At 38.6% G+C, this 25,448-nt stretch overlaps 1 protein-coding gene across 3 annotated transcripts; it reads right to left on the reverse strand.

Moving 5' to 3' along the window:
* Nucleotides 1-2,168: 2,168 nt before the first annotated feature.
* Nucleotides 2,169-25,049, reverse strand: ECT2 (epithelial cell transforming 2; the record flags this gene model as incomplete). Of its 3 annotated transcripts, none has more annotated exons than XM_082288436.1 (24): nucleotides 2,169-2,258; nucleotides 5,477-5,623; nucleotides 6,246-6,353; nucleotides 8,261-8,415; nucleotides 9,334-9,472; nucleotides 10,618-10,737; nucleotides 10,924-11,002; nucleotides 11,898-11,979; nucleotides 12,678-12,774; nucleotides 13,724-13,834; nucleotides 14,748-14,816; nucleotides 15,855-15,974; nucleotides 16,650-16,786; nucleotides 18,300-18,522; nucleotides 18,897-18,959; nucleotides 19,142-19,257; nucleotides 19,391-19,521; nucleotides 19,646-19,719; nucleotides 20,839-20,946; nucleotides 21,871-21,960; nucleotides 22,499-22,681; nucleotides 23,611-23,703; nucleotides 23,801-23,880; nucleotides 24,920-25,049. In XM_082288436.1, the coding sequence occupies 24 exons, from the start codon at nucleotides 25,047-25,049 to the stop codon at nucleotides 2,169-2,171; spliced, it is 2,745 nt and encodes a 914-aa protein (XP_082144562.1). The 3 variants fall into 3 exon arrangements, with proteins under 3 accessions (XP_082144562.1, XP_082144563.1, XP_082144561.1); XM_082288435.1 differs by lacking the exon at nucleotides 2,169-2,258 and adding an exon at nucleotides 3,586-3,882 and having other exon boundaries at nucleotides 23,801-23,883; XM_082288437.1 differs by lacking the exon at nucleotides 23,611-23,703.
* Nucleotides 25,050-25,448: the final 399 nt, after the last annotated feature.

Below are 25,448 nucleotides of genomic sequence, written 5' to 3' on the forward strand. Positions count from 1 at the left end.
ACAAAACTGTCTACATTGAAGTTTAAAAAAACATCAGGAGTTGTGAATTGTCTGTACAATGACTGCAGCTAGGTGTTCTACAAAACCAGACACCGTTATTCAACAAGTCACATCCCATGAAGCAAGATGATAAAAGTAATATTGTTTAAAATTCTGGTTTGGGGAAACAGTCTCACCTAAGATTTAAAAGAACACCAACCAAACTGCCCTCCAAAATTATGTACTTAATCTAATGCTACAAGTACATGTAATATTGGAAATGAAAAAGGTGGGGCAAACTTCTCAGTTATAGAAGTTCCTTATGTTGGCTTGCTTCTGTTATTCTGGAGCACCTCTCTAACTCAGAAAGCTCCTTTACACCTCCCAGCCTGCTTTGTCACGTACTCAAGTCTTTGCTGCTGTGTGACAGCTGTAAAACACCCTCCCTTCTATTCCCATTCAATCCTAACATTCTTTTTAGCTCTTGCTGAAACTTGACATAACAGCTTAAGATTATCCATTCCTACATTGTGGATGCATTAAGTCACACCAAAAGCAGGTATAGTCTTCCTCCTCCTCCAAGAATTAGGAAGCCTGGGCAGAATTTATTGGTTCCTCCATTACAATGTGCAACTGAAGAGCAGGAGGACTCAGCACTGTAATTGAGAGGCTGATATTGCCATAAGACTGCACAGAAGTTACCAAATTGAAGAGGCCCTGCCAAAAATAACAAAAAAAAAAAAAAAACAGAAACCAAGAACTGTTGTTGGATTTTTAGCATAATATTTATTGAATAGTTTCTCTTCTAGAGCCACTTTATGATAAGTGTCAGTGCATATTCAGCTCAGATGCTTATTCTAAATGGACAAGGACAAAAAAACCCAAACCATGGACTGGACACAGATCCAGGGGAGATTCATGAATATATTAAGAAAAAACAAAAAAATATTCAGGCCTACCACGTGGTATACTTTATTAGGAATAACTACATAGATAATCAGAGTACAGTTGTAGGCTGGAGCCTAACAATGCTTTTTTTTTTCCCCCACATAAAAAAGTAAACCTTCATAAAAGCTTGTTTAGCAAAGCCCAAAGCAGTGATATTTTAAACAATTTATTTACATTGCTCAGATTGGCAAAAAGAGATATAAAAAACAGTGCAGTCTGACACATTCAAAAGCATCACTAGTTACATATAGATACAAGACAAAACACAGGTGGTTAAAAAGAAACCAGAAGTTGTGAACTCCTGATATAGACAGTTGAACTGTTAATGAAATGCAGAAATTTACATATTTAGATAGTTTGTGAGAGTGCATGGTACAAACTGTTCAGAGACAACAGAAGTGAACAGAGTTTTAAAGGAAGACATAAATACATGAGAAAGCGAGGTGAAAGCCTTAGGAGTACTACACTGAAATTTGACACGCCAAAATTGGACCCTCGAGTTACAATGTCACACCAATAATCCCATGCATTAAATAATGATTTGTTAACCAAGTATGGGGAAGGTGTGGGGGTTTGGTTTTTTAACAACCCTACTAAACAGGAGTGGAATTCTTTTCCTCAGACTTCCACTTCAAAGCAAGACAAAGGATTCAACTGATCACTTTTGGTGGTCAAAGCTCCTCATACCACTGTTACAGTGAGGCTGCAAGAGATGATAATCACAAAATTCAATTCTATTTCATTATAAACAACTACATTTATAAAATATCTGGAATAAGCAGCTGTACAACAGGTTAACTGTCATACTTGAAAGGTCAGGTACTTCATAAGGTATCTCCATGCAAGAAATCCACAATTCGAACATTAGAGTGCTCTGCCAGCAGATGAAGTTAGGCAAGCGTAAGAGTCATCCAAACTAGCAGTAAATTATGTGTTCATCATCTTCATTTCAAGAGCTGACAAACCAGTTTATTGCCTGGAGGGGACAATTTCCATAGAAGAAAATGCTTCATTTGGAAGGAAATAGATCTGTGCAAGGGAAGACTGTGTTTAAACGAAGGCCAGGTTACTTATTCCACTGATAAAACCCCCTTTGTGACTAATTTAGTGTTATCTAACATTTTGCTAATCACTGCTAAGTGCTAATGACTAAGGTACCATTCATGTCAGTAGCAGGTCACTCACTGCCCAGCCACCTGTCTGTCAGTCACTCCCACACAGCAGAGTCTTTTCAACCTGCCTCATATCAAGTGGGTTGTTGATCGGCTTAGTGTGTGACTCCTCCTTTCAAAGATTGAGGGAAGGCTGACCAAGGAAGGAGAAGGAACACCCTGTTGGACAAAAAGTTATTGATCAGTTATGAGCCAATATCAATAGTGCAGCAATCATTTCTCAACCTTGACATGGCATTCAAGGAATGTGTGAGTGCAGAAGATCTTGAAGATAGGAAGCTTTTGAAATTAATGAGTCAGCATTTCTAGAGTTTGAACAGAAAACTTAACACACTTTAAAAATTGCAGAAGAAAGACTTTTTTCCTTGTTACCAGCCTTGAGAGATTTGGAATGCAAGAACGTTTTTGAAGAGTTGCTGCTAACAAGTATTAGTATACATCTTGCAGCACATTTTGCAGTAATAATCTCCCTCCAAAATGAAGACAAGATACACTATGATAATCTCTTAGAGAAACAGCTCCCCCTCCAATTCTACAACTTTCTGTATTATCATCAGCTCTGAGCCCCAAATGAGATGCCAAACACATGTCTCCTTGGCTGCAGGAGGCAACACATCCCAATGATTTGTCAGAGCTTGCTTTAGCTGTGCCTGGATGGGCACACACTAGGCAAGAAGCTGACTTTTCTGATGCTTGGAGAATAAGCTGCTTCTGAGACTTAATTACAGTGAAACCAACACATCAATATGTAGCACTAAAAGTAAACCTCTTTGGATTAGCTGAGATTTTATATTCTTTTCACATTAGACCTCAAGATACTTTCACAAGCAATCTTCTGTTGCTCTTTACAGCCCAGCCAAGCTTCTCAGCACATCAACAGGTCACAGTAGCTAGGCAGCTTGTGCACCTGCATGCTTCAAGAATCTTTTAAATAGGGATATTTGGGCAGGTAAGGATATACACTTCACTATAAACAAGTCCTGTGCCTGTTCATGGCATGTCCTCCATTTGCAGTCATTGGTAATATCTGAAAATTAAACTCCTCTTTATAGAGCAGCTCTTATTAGACTCAAGTATTTTATACCAAATATTTTTTCTATTTACAGATAGGGAACAAAAAAACTAAAACCACAGGTAAAATGAGCTGCTCAAGGCTTCCCTACAACCAAGTTATTAAAGTCCTCAGAACTCTGGCCAGTGAGCTACATGGGCACTTGGACAACTGAACTGAAACAATAAGTAATTTCACTGCAAATAAATTAAAAAAATAATAAAAAAAAACACCTCAGAAAAATGACATTTCAAAGTGTTTGTGAAAGAATAAATCTTGCACCCAGAACCAGAAACAGAACCATGTGTGAGTGTTGACTCCAACCCTGTGCATTAGAGCACATTAAAGAAGACCCCAGCACCATTTGAAGCCCTTTGTGCATTAGAGCTGTACCATGCTCTCTTAGCTTAGAGAATTCAGGATTTCTTGCTCACTTCAGTCAGGGCCTGATGCACAGAATTTTCCAGCATCACGCTGGTTATGATCTCCAGCATCAGCACAAGTGGCAGTAATAACAGGGAGAGCACATGGTCTGTCCAAGGCATGACCATTTAAGTTGGAAGAGACTTTTGCTTCTACAGTGTTTGAAAGATGAGTATTTGGAGAGCCAGGACACAGCACAGGTCTAGGCTTGGAATTTTGGGAGCTCCAGTCAACAGAACTGGAACAATGGACATTCACAGCACATTTGACAGATCCACTTAGGCTGCACGTAGAAGATGAATGAGCAATCTACAATTAGGAAGAGTTTAAGAGTTAGTCCAAACAAGGAACAAAAAAAAAGCATCCAAAGCTTTATTGATATTTTTACTCTATGTTTTTTCCTACACCAAAAAATTCCTACATAAGCATAGGCCAGGATTTAATTGAAATAAAACAATATGTCTGAATAACAGCTTCGACTCTTAATGGACTCAGACACGTTTCCTGCAGTTTTAGCTTCCTACTCAACAACTGCACTGGTATTCCAACTTGAGGGGCTGGAATCCAGACCTCTTTTCCCTTCCACCTTATCACTGAACCAAAAAGGCTTTATGCAAGTTCAGTGGTGTGTGGGATTGGTTAAAAAAAACACAACACATGATCTGCTGCCAAGCTGCAGCTTATTACCACAGAGGTCCCAAGAGCTCTGGGAAGAATCTGAAACAGGAACACGGTTTTGCTACTGCAAGTTCCTATGATTTTGTGGAAACAAGTATTTTATACACAAAAAGAAAAGTACATGACTTGCAAGTTCATGAGAAATGAGATACAGTGCTGTATCAAAATGAAGACAATTAGAGTGCAAAAACAATTGTTGGCATAATCATAATAGAAGGAAGAAAATCTCTCTACAGAGAACTGGGCTATAGCCTCACTGGTAGATTTTTTTTTTTTATTTTTTTTTCCTCTAAAGCAATGGAGTCTGCTGTGATACTTCCTCCCTTATTGGTTCATATTTTCTCATGTGGGAGAGCAGGGCTATATCTTTATGTTGTACAATTTAATGGCCACTCAAACATACTGCATTATCTCAATATTAATGACACATCAGTCAGTAGTAGAAAGATAGGAGGAATCCTGTTTTTCTTGGCCTTCTGTCCCACAAACTACAGACTAGAAAGTAGGTGTTTGCTCATCAAATTTACTCAAACACTATAAAAAAAGCAAAGATGATGAAAAGATTCCTCCAAATCTAGTCTGCTTTACTAGACTATGTTAGGAAATTGAGTTTAGCCTAATGCAGCAGAAGAAAGCTTTAACAGGCAGCCAGGCATAGCAGAAGAGTTGCAATATGTAGAACAATATTTTATTTTACCAAGTTTTCTTAAACATTTATGAGGAGATAATTTCCTTGTTGTTGTTTAAAAACTTGCAGGCTGCAGCATCTATATTTCCCCAGCCTTCCTTCCCAGTTTGCTTCACAGGATGTCTGTCATCTCACTACTTTGACTGAAACATTCACCACACTATTCAGGGTTGTACACCACATTTCTAGTGTTCAAAATCAAAAGCATGAACCAATATAAGACTTGTGTTGAAACTGTCCCACTCTCTCAGAAGAGGAAACATATTCCACCCCTAGCAAAAAGGATTGGTGGGGTTTTTCAACCTATATGTATAAGGCAACTCCCACTTACTAGTGCATCAAGATTTTTCTGCATTTTCAGCAAGTAAGGCTTCTCATTAAACAGCTCTTGAAAATAATATGGCTATGAATGCAGTTAAAAATATTTTTTTCCCCCACTGTGGATGTTGAAATTGGTCAAGTGAGAGCAGCAGCAGACATGAAAGAAGTGTGATGTTAAGAAGGTGACCTCCTTGGCCTGCACAGCAGATCACTCACCGCCAAGGACGAGGTGCTCGTCAGGCGGCTGCCAATGTAACTCTGGTTACTGGAGCTGGGGCTCCTCCCTTCTGTGGCACTGTGAGACATCAAAGCCCTGTGAAGAGCTCTCTTGGGTGTTTTGGAGAAAGAAAAGGCTCTTGTGACCTGAGGAGTTTGACAAGTGGTTAAACACTGACAAAAACCAGGCTGTAATAACCACCATTATACAGGCTACCATTCAAATTCTGAACATCCCTAGGATGTGTATCAAGTGTTGGTGTGACTGGATCACAACCAGGCAAACACCCACAACCAAAGTGATTTCACTCTTAAAAGGCTCCCCATCATCCTTACTATCCCTCATTATGTCCAAATATGAGGATAACACAGCAGGGGAAAAGGGAAAAGATTCAGGGAGAAGTCAAAATAAGATCTGGTCACCCAGGCTTTCCCACATCCCTCAGTCCTGCACAGTCAGGCCCTCTTCTCCTTTAAATTGTTCTCAATTTTGCATTATATTTAAAAGACTCAAAGTATTAAACAGTATAAGTTCCATAACAGACTCAAAAATGACTACATAATACTTATGACTGTAATACTTAAGACTATATACAGATATTCCAAAACCTTAAACAGCCCTCTCCTTCTTTCTTTAAGGAGCTTATCCTTAAGAGTTTTAGTTCAGATTAAGTTTTTCCTGCCACTACTGTAAATACTACAAACCACCTGAAACAGGAATCCCAGCACAATTCTCTGACTAAAAAGTACTATCTTTATACTATCTTACCTTTTTTGATGTTTTCTTTATTGCCCTGGATGCTCTGCTTAAAGTACTGTCCATATCTTTAGTATTTACTTCAACTGAATCAGGATCAACAACATAAATGAGATTTTCCTGTAGACAAAAATAATCTTAATAATGGTCAAATATCAGCACTTGCTTTCTAGTTCATTAGATCCCATTTAGAGGTTTTAATTGCCATACTCTTCCATATTTAACTCTTTATGCAGCCCAGCAGCTATTTCAAGCCATTTCAATAGATCAACAGCTGGTGCAGTCAGTTTGTGAAACCCTTCATCAGTAGTTTAACATTCAGTTTGTCTCATTCAGTTTCAAATCCAGGGTTGACCAAATTAAAGGCAGTCGTTCTGAGGCATCCCTAGGGAGTTTCCAAGGTAAACACTGCTTTATTCCACTGGCACATCTAGCACATTTCTGAAGTGAAATCTTGAGAGCTGCAGCTGTCAAACATTAAGACTAAAATCTTTCAGCTTTACTGCAATACATGTTGCAGAACAGCCAGGAGTTTGGGGGTTTTTTCATGTCTCATTCTTAAACACCAGTACATGCAAAGCAATCTCTGGCTACCTACTTTACCAAACTTGGGGGGGGGCAGACGGGGCACACATGGGAGTTGGAAGTTGCTGGGACGATTTTTTTCACTGTTTTTTGTCTTTATTTTAGGACATTTTACATCTAAAAACAAAAAAAAAACCTCAGAAGGACCCCAGACAGCAGTTTTATGGCCATTCCCAGGGCCTAAGGAAGGGCAGCCAAAGCCTTTGCTGCCACCAGGTGGCAAAGTCAATGTTCTTACTCACATGATGCTCTAGAACTCTAAAAACAGGGAAAAGTGCTTAAATTGAAGCTCAATTTGACATTTAAATCAGCAAGAAAGAAGTATTTTATAGTTGGTACAAAGCAGTAGTTACACAAATTATAACTAATGGGATTCAGCACGGAAGGTTACAATTTGCCAGCGTGTGATTCTGAATGTCTTGGGGCAAGAGGGAACAATACATTTATTACACAAGGGTTCAATTTCTATTAAAAATCCAAGTTATACGTGACAAAAATTACTGAAGACAGGCAACACACAGATTAAACTAAATTAACACTTCCAAATCAGCACTTTTCTTACTCAGAACCTAAAAAGGAAAGGGGCACCACAAAGCCAAGTCTCTTATTCCTACCTAGATCACGAGACAAACAAAATAAAACTAAGATGCTGTTTTCATTACTCAATTACCTCTCCTGTAACAAGCATGTCTTTAAAAGTCACAAATATTGTACTATAAGAACACACTGCAGAACATAAAACATTTCCAGTTTACACCAAGTAGCTTCAGCTATATGTACTGCACATATTTGCACCAAATTGAGAGGACTGATATGCATAGACTTTTACATAATTAACACATTAGCTGAAAGCCTCTTGCTGTAATTGGAGAGGATCTACTCCTCAAATTAGTGGGTTTCTGACTGCAGAAAGCCCACACACTGAACTTCTAGAAATGTGACAAGTGACTCCTTTATTTCACTGTTTTTCCTATTTCCTTGTTTTAAGGCTGGAGGCTTCTGTCTATGGGAGGAAGATGCTTCATGTCTCTTGCGTTATGGTGCAGATAAAGTGTAGAACAAAGAATTCAGCCTAACACAGTTAAGCCAAACCAAGTGATTCATAACACTGGGATTGTAAATTCAATCATAGCTGCGAAAGAAGCAAGCTGAACACAATTCTTGTTAGATGTACAGTGCAGAGTTGAATCATACCGTTTCACCACCACAAATTAATTATAAGTAGTTTTTGATTTTTAAGCACTACTTATCTTCCGCACAAACTAACATCCAGGCTTTTTCCTTCTCTACCTTTTAACCACTCACTTGCAGACACATTAGCACAAATGTTTTCTGCTCTACTTTACCTCAGGCATGTCCATGATTAACTTCTTTAGCTTCAAGTGATTAAAGCCAATAAGAGGGAAATATTTGAATCAGCAACATGGTTCCAGAGTACTTACTGCATCTGCTTTACAAATAGTGTTGGCCACATGCCGACACAACATCTTCAGCCAGTCCTCCTTGCGAGGGTCTTCAGTTGTCATCTGGAAACTGAGCAGCTTGTTGTTGAGTTCTGTAGGTGGCCTCACAACTAAGGCAAAGGCTTTCTGGCAATCTGCAGTTTATTAAAAAAAGGCAAGGAGTTAATACAAAGAATAATGATTTTTTCGTATTATTCAGGGGGAAACCTTCAGAAGGGTCAACCCTCTGTCTGCCAGGAGCTGAAACTACAGACTACATGATTTGATGCAATGATTTTGTCTTTATTTACACAAGAGCTGTTGTATCACTTGCAAGAGTTCTGTCCACAGCCATCATTAAGAGGCTGCAATCAGCTGTTCATGCAACAGCTGATTATTTACCAATCAATCTGCAGAGTAGTCAGGCTCACCCACCCTTCTTTGCCATTTCTCTTTTTAATTGGGTTTCTGTGTTCAGGTGCTTCAGAGCAAAAGCAGAACACATGATGCATATATTATCACTTACAGTGAAACACCAAATCTTGCCAGAATAGAAATCTAGAAACTGGTGTGACTAGATTCTTTGTAAGTCACTATCAAGGCTGGAGCAGTATGGCAAAGCAGACAAAGAAATTAAGTCATTTTTTAAGATGCCAAACAGCTCCTCCTGAGAATTATCATCACCAGTTAAAAGAAAATTTGGTTTCACACCAACTTTTCTCTGGCCAATCTAATGCTCTGGGCTGAAGTTTGAAGTTTGGTTTTTATTTTGTTAATCCAGAGCTGTCAAGTGTTTAACTCAGTTTATCTCACACTGCCAATTGGTTGGCTTATGCTAATGCCATCTAGTAGTTCTGCCAAATTCAGCATCCTGCAGTGATTCTTGAAAAGCCAAAAGCTATCAGCGCAAGGAATTCTCAGGCTCACACAGAGCTTCAAACAGAAGCTTTTACTAAAACCACATACCATACAATAAATACACCTTAGCATTCCATCCCACAACAGCAGAGCTTCCTCCTTCACATTCTGAAACAGTTTTCATTAGCTACCACAGCACTTCAAAACACACAGACCTTCTGTCTCCCTGATGTCCAGAACTTTCTTGATTTGGGAGAGAGGCATAAGAACAACATGCTTGAGAGATGCAGGAGGCCTTGTGTGGCCATGGGGACTCTTGAAAACTCCAATAACTTTATGCCGTTTCCTCGCAATCTGCAGTTAAATAGAAGAGAAAGGGTCAGCTGGAAGATCTCTTGCCATTGTTTCCTTTCCTTTCTATTTTTTTTACCTTCTGCTATACAGGAAGGCACAGAAAATCTTGCTACTCTACCACATAAATCTTAAAGGAATTCACTTATCTCACTATTCACTGCCTACAGTTCAAGTGGCCCAGCAATATTTGTTACTTGGCATCAAAACACTCAGCTGAAAAATACAATAAATTTTTTAAACATACCTAGAGAGAAAGTAATTTTGCATTACAGACCTCAATTCTACCCTGCATGACAAACAAGGGCCCTTTGAAATCTATCACAAGGTAGTCTAGATTTAAACAGAAAAGACAAAATCTATATGCACGAACCAATTTAAGGTGTGGTGTGTTATGTACTAGAAATATCACTTGCTGTTGCTTTTGTATTCAGCCATTGAGCAGGCTTTGCACAAAAAACACATAAGATACTTGTGTTAAAGTAATGCATCTTCAGTTGTTTGTCTCTTGTCCAAGAGACAAGCCAAGAAGCTTTATTAAAAGTGGTTTTATTCTCCTTTTCTTCCTTTGCAAGAAGTGATGAAACTGAGTCAACTGTACTCCTGGGAAGAGTTCATCACTAGTCACAACAACAGCCTTTTGTCTCTAAGTGCTGCTTAGGACAACACTAATTTTGAATTATTTTACAGTTGGTCTTCTATGAAGACAATGTTCTTCACTGCTGCGGATAGCAACAAGTACTTTATGGAAGTGTCCCTCATAAATTCCATTTTTCCACATTAGTCTCCAAAATCCAGTTAGATTTTTCCACTCTAGTTCTTCCTAACGCATTTATTGTGATTTTTTTTCTTTTGGTAGCCTAAGAATATACAGATCTAGCTAATATATTAAGCTGCTTTTATGTTTTTACTCTGGCTTCAAGACATTAAAGGCTACATTAACACCTCTCAGCCATGCAGACATGAATGACTATGTTGGCTTATACAGCAGTTAATAGAAAGGAAACATCAGCACATGTTGACCTATCAGCAATCTGTGACTTAGAATTCTGCCTCAAAAGTTCTTAAATTTTACTTATGTATGTTCATGTGTAGTGTGAAGCCTCTGACAATTCATTTCATGAGATGTACTGGTATGGTCACCTTACCTCTAGGCAGTCATTGAACAGAAAGAGTGTGACCTGCTCTCCCCTGTCACAGATGTCATCACCAAGTGCTACAGTTTCCAGGCGCTGAACCAAGCTCCGGTGAGAGGACAGGAGATTGGCCTAAATGACAGAAGCAAAAAGCTCATTAAGCATTTAGTTCTAGGGCTGGATTACTGCTTGCTTACAGCTTAACACTGGCAATCTGTTTAAACCAGCACCACTGCATTGTAACCTCACACACTTTTGCAAAGGGAACAAACTACTGCAGTCATTTAACAGATCGGCAGCTTTGGAGGAATTACTTACTGGACATCCATCCACTTCATAGACAACATCAAAGAACTGCCTTTGTGCCTCTGTTTTTCTTTTGTCTTCATTAATGTGTCTGAGAAAAACATATTATATTAATCTTCAACACCAAGCAACAGTAAATGGATGCACTGCATTTAAGACATACAAAAATAATAAAGCTAAACATTCAGGGATAGAATTTATACAGCAGCACTTGCCACATTTGCCTAACAAAACATGAAAATCACATAGCAAACTTCAGCCCTAGAACACTATTCTTTATCATGTTACCAGCACTTGACACACCAATCAGTTAATATTCCCCTCCTCTGCCCTGCAAGATTTTGAACTACAGACTGACACAACGCAGATCTTTACAGCCTGTGTTCTGTCCCCCCAAATCAGGACTGCAGCTCACCAAGCAACAGATGCAAGAACACTTACAATTTAAAAGTTGTTGTTAAAACTGGACAAACATTTACCCAATTAATGCAGGAGTTCTTGTTGGTGGAGACGTATGCTACACTTCAAAAGAAGTGAGACAATCTAAACAACTTCAGCTTTCAACTAATTAACTCATGGAACAGTGCCAAGAGCTAATAGAGGACCAGAAGAGACTAATCTCCTACCAAAAGTCTGTCCTTTCAGTGGATATATGCACAGAAGTAAGATTTAAAGACAAAACCCATCTCTTCCATCCCAGACAGAAGAGACAGAAGTAAGAACAGAGGACTGAAGAGAGCCCCTGCTGAGGCAGGGAGTCAGCAGAGGTTCAGGTACAAGTGCTGGATAACCACATCAGACTCCTTCAGAGCTCTGGCACAGAACACCAACGTCACAACAGCAGCCAAAGGGAGGCTGAAGAACACACAGTTATGTTTACTTACTGTTACTTGTGGCAACAAAACACTGACAGCAACTTAGAAGGAACAGAGGGATCTAAATGCATTATGTTCAACAGTCTGTTCCATAGAATGAACATGACTTACGTCATCACCTCCTTTAATGATTCAATAGCTCTCTCTAGAGTTATTTTATCTGGGTTCTCTTCAGCTGTATGTTTCTTAATATCTACAATTAGAGAAAAAAGTACAGAAATAAAAACTCCACACATATTACAAGTGTCTGAAAAGAAATATGAAAAACTCAAGTTTAAACTGAGTTAAGATAAGCCAACTGAAGAAGTCAGATGTATTCTGGAGTCCAAATACCACTGTTAAAGAACTAGGCTGAACAGAAGTTGTCCAGGCATCTCATTAAGAAAAAAACCCACATACGATATAAAAACCAAACCCCTAAACTATTTTAAAAAATTAAATTGAAGTGCAGAGACAAGCATAGAATTCTTTTTCTACCTGAAACAAAGGGTGATGATGTGGATTTTTTATTATTTTTATTAACAAAATAAAGTGGTTGATACCAGGTGGAATACATGAAACTATAAGCCTTGTCATTATGAATTGCTCTCTAGTTTATGTCAGTTTCATTTGAATCTCAATTATATTCTTGTTTGAAGAGACAGAATTGTCAGTGCAAACTGTTCCTCTATCTGTATCCTGCATACAAATGTATGAACAAGTGGAATTTAGTCAGAAGTATTCCTTCTTCAGTAGTGGGTCCCACTGACTGCCAGTAACCATGGTTAACTCACATCATCAGGCTTGTTTTAGATGAGAAAAGCCATTGATAATGATGACAAAAAGTAGATGTTATCTTGTGTTTTTAACACCTTCACAGACAAACTAATAACAATTGTATCACTGGGTTACCATTTAGTAGGAGGGCAACACTGGGCAGCCTTTGAACAGGACGGATAAGGAGCTCAGCTAGGCTTTGGCGGCCACATTCAGGTTTAGCTTGATTTATCTGGGAAAAAGGAAATTAAGTTTACTTTTTTTCTTACACGCATACACAAGAAAAGCACAAGATCAGAGAAAAACTGCCTTCCTTGAAATTAGCATTGCTATACAAGTGTGAGAATTGTTTACCACAGTTGTTAACAGAGCATGTTAAAAACTACATTATATTCAAAACTGCACAGCGGTTGATGTTCTCAGAATGTCCAGTTTTAAAGTGTCCATATCAACGCCTCAGCCCTTGTTTCAGCTACTAATGTGGACTGGGACAGGGGACAGCCTGTTCTCTTATTTCTTCCCCATCTTTTAGATATCAATACTTGGATGTAATTTCTAGTCCCTCAGAAAAAACGAGCTTAAATCTGTCACTGTGATTACTTGACTATTTGGATATAGAAGAGGAGTTAAAGCTACACCGCATTATTAACAGTACACACATATCTGAAGAGCTCAGGAGTCTTAAGACTCATCTTCAGATAACTTTCTTTGAAGATCATCTTCCTGTTAGATCACCACTGCTAGGCTCCTATTCATTAGTCACAAGAACATTGAGAAATTCTACCTCCCTGGAGCTTCACAGCTGCCCAAAGAAAGTTTAAAGCTACTTTGGAAATATGAGTTTCACAAACACCGGGAGGGGACCAGTCAAAGCAGCAGCTCCAGTTATCTTTACAGAAAAGAGAAGACATGGATTTGGGAGGAACTTTTTCCAGCAACAAATGCATATAATCAAACCACCTTGAAAGCTGTTTAACAGACGAGGAACGCAGACCATTTATGAAAGGGTTGTATGAGGAGCTTGAGGGATTGAAGTTGAAATCCTTCTTATTTCCGTCTCACCAGGAGATGTTCACTTTCCTTCAAGCTTTCAAAATTTCACATTCTTCCATCTACTGCATTCAGTAGTACATGGTAACAGTCTCCATGTTCTACTCAGACTCAGTTCTGCAGACACTCACCTTTAGGAAGGCATGAAACCTTGGCTTCTGCTTTTCACATCTTGTAATCGTCTCCTTGCTCATTTCAAAGAAATTCACAAACGGAGGGTATGTTTTCAACAAGTCTTTTGACTGAAAGAAACAACTGTTAGGGCTCTGCTTTACATATTATGTATCATTGTACATATGTTCATATGCCCTGAGCCATACAAAGCTGCTCAAAGGCACATTGCAATAAAGAATAATAAAAAATGTGTTGTAAACCCATACGTGTTTCTCAGAACAAGTTAAGATATTTTTGCATGCCAGATGCCCCAGACTGATGCTGCTGATTAAACGCAGGCTGCTCTCACCAGCATCAAGCAAATATGTGACAATCTTAGAAGCTGCTGAGCAGCTCAACTGGGAGGCAGGTTCTCACCTAGCAAGAGGCTTTTGGTGAGAATTTTGGAAATTTCAGACAGATATTTTCTCCAGTAACTGCAATGACCTTTTAAACCACCAGAAGCAACAAAGATTGAAAACTTTTGAATGACAAGCACTATTTGTCTCAAAATCATCATGTCAGCGAAAGCACAAGATACCCAGCAGCCTATTTATGTTCAAATCCATTGCAGTCCCAGACCTAGCTTTCCTGTTCTATACAGGACTCCTATTCACTTACACATTTCAAGTCCTAGAGAAAAGCCTTAAGAAGTTTCTATGAAAAGTTATTTTCCTAGTTCTTTACTACTGATCAGAAGCAGTAGATGGCTAAGGGCCCAGGAAGTGGCTTTTAATGTCTGAGTAAAAAGTGTGCCTGTAGTGTCGCAAATTACAGCTCTCAAACTGTAGCTATTTGTAGTTTTAGTCCCTCACACCAGTGGACAGACACTCGACATGGAGTGCATCACCCAACTCAACTGGAAAGTCTAAATAAAAAATACAATGATACAAGTTGGAATTTTCTCAGCAGTCCCTTGCTTGTGTTTGCTAGCTCCTAGAAGTGGATTGTTTTTAAGGCAAGATAATAGTCATAAGCATAAAGAAAGAAACAGGGACTTACATATTTAAGAATGATATCACCAATACTTTTGCTTTCAGTCCAATTTATCATAAGATCTTCCAGGTCTTCCTAGAATACATGTAGGGATGGGGAGAGAAAATAAGCTGAGCATAAACTGCAGAAAGCCATTAAATGGGATCAGTATTTTGCCAAACACACATCATTAGGTGTGTTTTCATGCTGACAAAACAGACAATCCTAAAAGCTGTACAATTTCACATTCAGCCCCTCCAGTCTGCTGAGGGCTCAAAACAAAAGATCTCTGGCTTACTGAATGTGTATACATGGTTGTATATCAATGCAAGTAGAGCCTGGCAGCACATCAGGACTAGCCAACTCTGCAACAAGATGACACTGCTGCATCCAACACACTACACAACGCATCCCAAAGGGATATTGAAAAGGATACACAGAGGACAGCTGATCCAATTCTAGTTAAGAGTGCACAACTAATCTAGGACTCAAGTCTGTAAGATAGGATTGAAATAGAACTAGGACAGATTCCTCTCACTTGCTACACCAGGGTGTCAAGGAAAGTGAGACCAAGCCTCTTAAGCCTGTATCAGCTTGATAAGGATCAAGCTCATTCACCATCAGTTAGTAAGAGGGACAGGAGGGCACAGCTGAAGGTTCAGGATTCACGTTAAGTGAAAAGGATTAATCACTAATATTGGTTTGTTGCTGCCTCTGCTCATATCTTTGTAACACCAAAGATGAAGGAAAACACAACAACTGCACCAAACCAACTCTCACTGCACTGCATGCTGCAGGTGACTCCAATTTGACACACGGAAACCCAGCTGTACTTTCATCTCAGTCTCAGTGGGCACACATCAATCTCTGGTGTGATTAACCAGACTGGACCCCATTGATTGGAAAAAACAACAACAAGAACTGTACAAATAAATCCCCAAGTTGCAGGCAGCCTGCAAGTCTCTCTATTTTAAAAGCCTACTGTGAAATGCTGCCAGAAAAAGGCAGATGCTCTATTTGGAAGAGTATGTATCAACACCAGGAAGAGCCTACACCTATCCAGCAACTGAAAACATGCAGAAAAGATTCCGTCTCTGTGAAAGCTTCCCCTGCAGAGAAGAAGATGCAGCTTGCCTTGATTTTAGTGTGCACATCAAGAATATCTGGAATGCTGCCAAATATGGTCTTGATCTCTTCCTGAGCAAGGATTGGTCCCCCAAGTTGTCCTTCCTTCTCCAATGGAACTTGAAATAACTGATGAATTAAGAGGAAAAAAAGTTAATGCCCTCCCAACTGCCAAACACTGTGTTAGAAACAGTTATGAAAGCAACTGTGTTTTCCTTCTAGATCATAATTTCCTGTAGTCACAATCTTGAGATGCCTCCATTCAGCAAGAGTGGGTTATGGAGAGTGGTTTGAAGATACAAACACTTAGTTTGATACATCACCACAGCATAACCCCCTCTCATCTCCTTTTCTACTCACACACATCTTGGCTCATTTTTTAAAGCAGATAATCAGCTACACTGGAAATAAACTTCCAAGAAATTAAGCTTTTCTTGTAAGTTGTTTGCTATTCTGCTCTTCTTGGAATAATTTAAAAACCAGATTTTTCTCTCTGCCCTCTCTCTCTATTCACTAATATCTAAAATATTAGTCATGAAGATCTTTTCCTGACACTTCCAATTTCCATATATATTGCAATACCACTGCAGATCCCAGATTAGAAATTGTATTTTCCAACCTGAAACTGAGTATTTTTATATCTCAGTAAAATTACATGAGACTGCTTATATTGTCATCTTCCTATGAAGCTTTGATGCACCCAAGCCCTCAAAAGCCTGAAAGTCACAGGTTGAAAATAGTAATTGATGTAAACACTGGATATCTTATTACATTTGACCTGGACTGGCTTTAAAACCATCTTACCTGAATTATTGTTGTCAGAATATCAACATAGTTACTTTCTGTCTGATACAATTCCTTTGCAACCTGCCATCTTGCAGACTGCTTGAGAGGAAGAGGAGTTGAATTTTTGGAAGGCCTTGCACAGGATTTTGGTGTTTCTGATGAAGAGATATTCCCAAAAGAAAATAGAGTGTTATTACAATAGAGTCCCCCAAAAAAACCTTACCCTCAAAGAAAAAAAAAAAAAACAACAAACAAAACAACACCTTCAGAATTTTTAAATGAAGATAAGTTTGGGGCTTTTTTTTAAAGGCATATTCTAGTTACCAGGGCTCTTTCTAGAAGCTCTCTTTATTACAGCCTACTCATAGAACAACAGTAATAAATTATTCCTCAAATTAGACTGAAACTAATAAGCCATTTATGGGCAGGTCAACAACTTGACCCTATTATTAGTACCTTGTTCAGCAGGGAGCAAGGATTAGGGGCTGAGCATTACTTATTTATACACTATGTACAAAAGTGCTTTTCTACTTTCAACTTTGCCACGTAAACCACTCTCAGCTGCCTACCACCCTTGCATTAGGTGTGTAGCTCCAAACCATTTACTAAAATCAGCCATTGCACACAACACTGACACTTCATCCTATAGGGAGAAGGAAAAAGACACAAGAAATTCATTTCTCTTAAAGCTAAAGCCAAGGTGGACCTGGAACAGTTCATGACTTTGAAACACTTGCTCATGTATTGGATCTCAGAGACCTATACCGTCTTTTTTTTGGTATCAAAGCTCATTACTGTCATAGTTAACAATGAAATAAGTACCTTATCTGTTGTTTCCAAAATAGCATATTCTGAGACTGACCACTGCTGTTGGATTAGAAGAAAATTCCCTGCTGGGATAACAAGAGCACTGGCATCATCTAAGAAAGCTGATCTTTCCTGAATTCCTTCTGAATTATCACTTGCAGGTTGTGCCTCATTGAGAGCTCTCATGTGATTTGAGTTTACCTTTTTAAAGTAGTAGCAGCTCCAGATACCTCCTTTATATGATGGAACCAGGCCTTTTACAAACACTTGGGTATTACCTTTTGACTAACTCAAAATTTTACAGTTCTTCTCTTCCACAAGAAGCACGTGCAGAGATATTTAAAACAATCAAAACTAGTTGATGATTTATATTCTTGTGAAGTTTTAGACGTGACAGTTTTCTGGCACAGTGTTGCCTCAACAGAACATTTCAAATATCTAGGAGTGGGCTCTGCAGGAATTTTCCCTTTAACTCCTTTAGATAAGAATCTTTGTCCTCCTTTCTCCAAGTATCCTATGGAGAGTATTTTAGATGATTTACTGTTTACTATGCTGCTAATTTGCTACAGACTTCCAGCAGAGTATTTGAAGCATTTTGGAGTAACACCCAACTGTAATTCCTATTTATGACCTCCATATCTTTTCCTTCAGATGTGAACATGCTTACTGTGATGACAAGAGGCAGCTTGGCCTGTGTCTGAACTCTTCACTCCAATTTTTTCCTCCACACTTCAAAAAGCCTGGAATTACCTTACAAATCTGTAGCAGAACCTGTAAGACTTCCCTACCACCACCATTTCCACTTGCATGCAAGAGCTGTTAAACATTGTAAGTGTGGCCGAATGGAAGGTTTAGCTCTACCTCCATTGGCAGTGCTTGACTCTGGAGTGTTGGAAATATCCAGCAAGGACCCAATAGAGAGGGAGTGTTCAGCTGAGGGGCGTTTCCGAGGAGGGAATGGGGACATGTCTGTTTCCCTGGTCAGCTGGGCCAGAGTCTCTTTCAAGCGGCGCCGTTTGCGGTTGCTGTTGGGAGTGCTCAGGGAAAGCAGCGACACAGACTTCTTGAAGTCAGGACTCTCTGACTGTAGGGAAAGAAAACTTCCTTTAGTGGGTTTATCCTCTGTGTCCAGCTCAGTGCAAAGATAATTCAATTGCAGAGATCACACACAACACAGAAGGAAACGTCCTAGAAAAGCCGAGGCAAAAAGGGTGAAGCTTCTTTTTCCCTTTTTAAAATGGAAACAACAGTAGTATTTTGTTTGACTAAAAGTAAAACCTCTGGGAAGCACAAAAAAGTTTCTATTCCAAATTAGTATTCTATGTATAAAATCTATAATGGATTATGTGGAACTTAAATGCTGCTTTAAACCATCTGATCTCTGGTCCCACATACACTATGTTGCATGCTAATTTTACCACCAAAATATGCTGTGCATTGTGTAAGTGTCCAACACACCTTCTCAAATAAATACATGGACTCTCCAGCTCTGGCATCCATTTGAATGCTACCCCAAAACCACTAAAAGAAAAAAGAAAACACACATTAAGAACACATTACAGAGCTTCACCCAAAGTTAAAAATATTCAAAAGAATCTATAATAGTAACACAGTTGGTATGGAAGATATATTTTCATAAGAAACCACATGCTTCCATGTGGCACACACATAGCAGCATTCTCGAAAGAATTTTCAGCACTAACCTCTTGCTTTACAACATAAAGTTTTTTTAAAGGTTCAAATGGAAGGTCTTTTACTGTACTTTCTTCAACCACCAAGTGTGTACACCTTTCATCACCAACTGGTAAATAATGTCCTCCTAGATTAAAAAAAAGGCAAATTAGCAAGAAAGAATATTCTTGTTAGAAATTAGTATCTCACTTAACAGTTCTGTGGCACCTATTATTATAAGTTCCACCCCATTCTTCCCACAGGTTTTCATAAACAACCACCTTGCATTTCTGTCATTTCTTCCATGTTAGCTTTCTCATCATCAGAGAATCCCAGGAAACTTAACATGCAATCCTGAAAGGGAGGAACCTTGAACTGATTTCTAAAGTCGTCATCAGCTGCACAGAAATCACTGAAAGAAAGAAGATGCAGGAAAAGGTCACTAAATCAGTGATAGGTCAGTATTTAAGCAGAAACTCACAACAGTTCAGGTGAATAGGATGCAAGGCAAAGGCTGAAGGAAAATAAACACCTACATTTCGTTCCTTTTCTCCCATGCCTTATAAATCCACTCAGCTTTCATGATAGGAATACCAAGACTTACAGCAATCTACAAAACAGGAAAAGCTTAAGTTGTACCAAATATTTCCATTTAAATCTTTCTTAGCCTCAAGAAAAAATTGTAACCCTCCTTTTACTTTTCAAGACAGATACTGCAAAAAGTGAACCTATTCTTTCAAGAGTCATATCCAACTGCAGCTCCCCAGAGTTAGAATGTATGAATTCAGTGACTAGGAGATCAGATCAATAGCTATTTTGACATTTCCTCAGAAGTGCACCATTTTGTTAGTCTGATATCCTTCATCACACACAAAAACACAAAATCAAACCTCTGTTCCAGTGGAATATGGGACCTTTTTTCTGCTTTTGATACTTTGTATGAAGAAAAATATCCCAGCCTGCTTTTATCAAAGAGAAAGTGACTATTTGAAAGGTAACTGCCATGACTGCTAGAGAGATTGTACAGTTTTCCTACATTTTCTCCTTTGAGTTGGCAGAAAGAAGTGTTTGAACAGAAAGTAGGACTTCTCTTCCAACTGCAAGATTATAAAGACAAGCAAGGGAAAAAAAAGCAACAGCCTAACAATAATTCAAACAAGGAAGATTCAAGGGGCATAGACATTGCTATCTCATGTTAAATACTACAAAAACCTATAATATTTTATTTACTTCTAAACTGAACAAAAATGTCCCAAATGATTCCCTTTTAGAATCAGAAAAGAAAAAGCACACTCATGTCTATTTATGCATAAAGGAAGATTTGAATCCTCATCCATAACAAGCAAAAAATAATTTTTAAAAGAAGATATGCAACATTTAAGGACAAAGTTTTTTGCAAGTTACCTCAAAGTTTATTGTTTGGATAGACAAAAGCAGGCATGTTGATACATGTTCACCACTTGTTCACCACTGTCTTGACTACATCAATACTTAACCATTTTGAATCTTGTGATTTACTGTACTTGTCTATTTCAAATTTATGTTTAGATGTCCCACAGAGACAAAAACATACCAAAGATCAACACCAGACAGAGATGAAGTCACCATTACAGGTATTGTTAGTACAGAAAAAACCAGCAGCCTCTGAGCTGAAGTGTAATGAACAAACTTAGTCTACAAGAGCCAAATTCCAAAGGTTTCCATAAAATACCAACTCAAGCTTACATACTCTGAATTTGTCTCCATGTGTTGAGTTTGCAACCAGATGAGTAACTTTTGAGCTAAAGTCCCTTCGAATAATTCCACCCATATGATGAACCAAGGTGACGAGCTTAACCTGAAAAATGAAGATGAAAAGTTTTCAGCATCTTTTTAAGAGCGAGTGCCATACAAAAGCGGTTTGCAAAGCAAGTCACAGAAGGTTACATTAAAGGTCTAGAAGTACTCTGATCTGTTCTTAAAACAACTTGTTCACATCTCCAGAAGATACAGTTGATACATCACAATAACTATTCAAATTTCTTTTTATTTCAACATTTAATACAGCCTTGCTGTGTAGTTTGAAAACTATCCAAGCCACCAGTACTCTCATGATCATCATGCATAATGCCTTCATCTTTTCACACATATTAGATTTGAAGTACGTTTTCCTTGCTGATTTAGTCAATTCCAGATCAAGCCTAACTAACCCCAACACTGGGCAAAGGCTTTTGGTTTGGGATTTTTTTTTTTTCCAGATGAAGGTACAGAGCCATATTGTTGATTCCCAGGTGTCCAGTAGGGCAATTAGATGGCAACTGCCTCACTGAAAGGAAAAAGCAAAGTGCTAGAGTATCAAAGCATAAAGTCCTGATAGCACAATATCACGACAAGATAACATGCCTGCAAGTGCTCTGAACAGAGCTACAAGGACTTACTTGGTCATTCTACCACCTGTACAAAAAAAAGAGGACCCTACTGGGTAAACATCATCTTATCTGAAGCCTCAGCTTACAAATCTTTAAGCCCTATTATATTAGAGCAGTTTATTGCCACTCAGCAAAAAAGTGACCAAAAACGACACGGATAAAATGACTTGAACAAAGTTTTGTTCCCATCCTCAAATATCACGGCCTCTGGACTTGCAAAAAACCAAAACAAACAATTCATTCTCCCCACACAAGCTTGAGCCGTGGTTAAACCCTATGGGTGACAGAACAGAAGAGTATCTTAAAATATACTTTAAATGGTTTTACCAATCCAAAGAAGAAAAAAGTCTTACTAATTCATCTTTCTTTCTGAATCCGGTAAAGCACAGTACCAAGTTCAACATACTTGCACAGTACAGGGGACGGGAGGAGAAAGGTAAAGGCTGAAAACAAGAAGGAAGCTCATTAGTCAACAGCATACTCCTCCCATTAAACTTTTCACATTACCTTTAATACAATACTCTTATTTCTAGTATTAAAAATGCATCAGACACTAGTCCAGGTCTGCATAATCAGTTATACCTTAGCTCCAGCCCTGTTGATAAGGTAACTAGAGCATCCCCAAGTTCCACAGGTAGCAGTCCTTCCTTTTATTTCCTCCCCAGTCCATCTGCTCTACAACTTTTGGAAATATAAAGTGACTATTGGAGAATCATTTGTATGCTGCCTTTCCTAATGGCATAATCCCAACTGGTGATTAACTCCCACAACTATAGCAACAGTTGTAGCCTTACCACTGTTTGCCTGCACTCTCTCACTACATGCAACATTCGAACACAACATTAGAAACTTGCTTTTCTTAAAATTCTTTTGCTGGGAATGTTTATAACTGATTAGAAAAGCAAGAGAGATTTTACTGTGAACTCTTAGAACTCACTGCAGTAGAGAACTATTCATCTGATTTGAGCAGGAAGCACACACCTCTCCTCTCTGTGCACAGTGCAGCACGACTGGCGGCCCGATGACTCGGCAATCTGCCTTGCAGAGGTTGCTAAAGATGGGAGCTTGGAAGTCTGGTACAACGAAGATCGTCTCAAATTCTGGGGAATCAGAATCCCCAAGCTCTTCTATCGTGTCTGTCTTAATGTAGGGCGTTTTAATTTCCTTGATGCACAGGGGTGAAAGGGAAAGCATTATTCAGGCAACATACTTGCACAAGTGTAAAATTCAACTGATGTTTATTTTGGACCATTAGAAAAATGTATGATTCGTATTTCAGAGAGAGTTAGGATTTGTGAAAGCTGAATGCAATGCACTGTTCTCTAGCATAAGAATAGCTATGAACTGCTGCATGCTTTAAAACTGAACATCTTAAAGTAATTCCTGCTTTTGAAGAATCAGAATTCTGGTTGCTTTAGCAGTCTACGTATCAGTTCACACTGATAATGTAGCACTAGAAATAGCTAGATAGAAAAAATCCCCCTCAGCTCAAAAGATAAATGAAATTTCAGACTGTCAGAACAGCTTAGGGTACTTTGGGATGCTACTGAAAAGTAGCATCCAGCTTGCAATATCAAGCGCCACGCTGCATAACATCTAAAGAACAGAAATAGATTTTGTTCGTTGCTTGATATTTTTAAGGGGTCTAAAAATCTGGTCCATTCCAATTTCAGTTATGAGTTCCAAACTTTATTTTTTATGTTTTTCACATCAAGAAATGGAAAAGCATTTCTTGCACTTCAGTTTAAATGCAGCTTTCAATTGAAAGAGAAGTCCATTGACAATTACAAAGTCAGTTCATAGCACAAACTTATGTGTGACTGAATAGGAGCATGCAGTTGGATGTCCCCACGGATATTTTGATGCCCCTGTTAGAAAACACCACTAGGTAAGAGCTGTAGGTATTACTCCATATTTAAGGAAGTGTTTGTAAAAAAACCTGGTACTTTGATGAGCTGTGACACCATCAGAACCATTAGCATATATTATGACCATTATGCCCAATTAATCCAAATTAAAGCGTGTGCACATTTCAGGCCCAGTGAAGTGTAACATGCTGCATGCAATTACATGTGCTTAATTGCATGACATACCATATGAATAATACTTTTTATTAGTTTTTCTTCTGATTTATCAGGACTACTTTCCTTTATCTTTATAACAGGTACTTCCATTATCTTAATGGTCTGTGGAAGAGGACAACTTTAGTATAGAAGCAAATTGGTAACAAAGTCTGAAGGCGTAACATGTCCTTCCAGTGACCTTTATCTCAGGCTCACATACCTCCAAGGCTTTCAGAAGCTCCTCACGTTTCCCTGCTTCCTGAACCAAAACCACTCTTGTTTCTATTTGAGGCATTTCTTCTGCTTAGAGAGAAGCAAGGATAATATTTGTATTTTAGCAGAAAAATCCATGTTATGTCTGAATCAAGCAATAATGTATAGAAGAATACAGGCACACAGTAGCTTTTCAAGATTCCTTATCAGGAACAATCCTGAAAATAAATGTTACCTCAAGAACCACATCCTTTAATTAAGGGATACCAAATTGACTTGGAGCCCAAACTTTTTAATACGAGGTGAAACAAGAACCTGCAATTCATGACCAGTCAAAGCAAGAACATAAATTACGGGGGTGGGAGACAACAAGCAAATGCAAACCCCAAAAAATTGTCAGCTTAATGCTTCTAGCAGAATTAGATACCAGGATTTGCTGGAAAATAGACAGCTGGGGTCTTTTCTAGTTTCTGTGTTCCTGGCTGACAAGGTTCATTACTTTCTTGGTGAAACTGAGCAGTTACCAGGAATATCAGAACTGAAATTAGATGCCTTGTTCTTTTTTTCCATGTATTAATAAGTCTTCAAAATATTAGGAGGAAGAGCAAGTGTTTGCCTCCATGTCATTTGCATCAACACACCTCCAGTATATTTTGGTTACTACCTTGGAGGAAAACACTGGTGGTTGTTTCTTAATTTCAAGATTCGTTCTTGAATTAATTTTGGGCTCAAGACTATTAATCCCCCCCCCGCCTACCTTATGATACCTATTAATCTATCAACCTGTACACAACAGAGCAGCTGTAGTTGCTAAACACTGGTGTCAGAATGTCACCTGGAATGATTTATTCCACAGAAGACGCATCAAATGCAACTGACAGCTTTCTGTACAGCTCCAGAAGACTCATTTGATTTGGGCTGTAACCCCAAATCTTTATAACAAGATGAGTTTAAAAATTAAGACAGTCCCTTTGTTAATGAAAGGATCCCAGATCAACACCCTTTTGCCTACTCTACATACAATTCCAGAGTTTAAAGCACTTTTGGTTTTTCAAAACTACTAAATATCAGCAAAGTAATCAGTCATTGCAAAAGCAATAGTCTTAAAATAAATTTCCCCCATTACCTTCAACATCCAGAATAGTTGCACGGAATACATTCTCTTTGGAGGTTTCTATAATTTTTGAATCAAGAACAGAAGAATCAGCCAAGAGGCTCCTCCCAGTTTCAGACACCAGAGTACTGTTGTCAGCCATGATTACGCTTTGTTTCTTTCTTCAACAGCTGGAAGGTAGAGAGGCCACACTAAGTCACAGGTGCAAAAAGCTCATTCATAAGAGTCCTATGACTAAGGCTGTCAGAATAACTTCAGAAAGCAAAACATTTAGGCTCTTAACTGAGCTCCCACTCCCACTGATAGAGAAGCTCTGAAAGAGCCTCAAGAATAACACAACTGATAGAGAGGACTGACAACAAAGCTGTTACAGAAATGGTTCTGTAATTTGTCTGCACAGAGGGAACTTCAGCTCTGAGCACAGGCAAGCACAAACTCTCGTGCTCATTTTAAAAACCTTAACCACAAAGCACCAACAAACCAAAAGCACTTGTTTCTTTCAGTGACAAAATATTATAAGCTATAGCTGAGACTAAAACTA

The sequence above is a fragment of the Coloeus monedula genome (genome assembly GCF_965178545.1).
Source record: "Coloeus monedula genome assembly, chromosome: 10".
Taxonomy (NCBI): domain Eukaryota; kingdom Metazoa; phylum Chordata; class Aves; order Passeriformes; family Corvidae; genus Coloeus; species Coloeus monedula.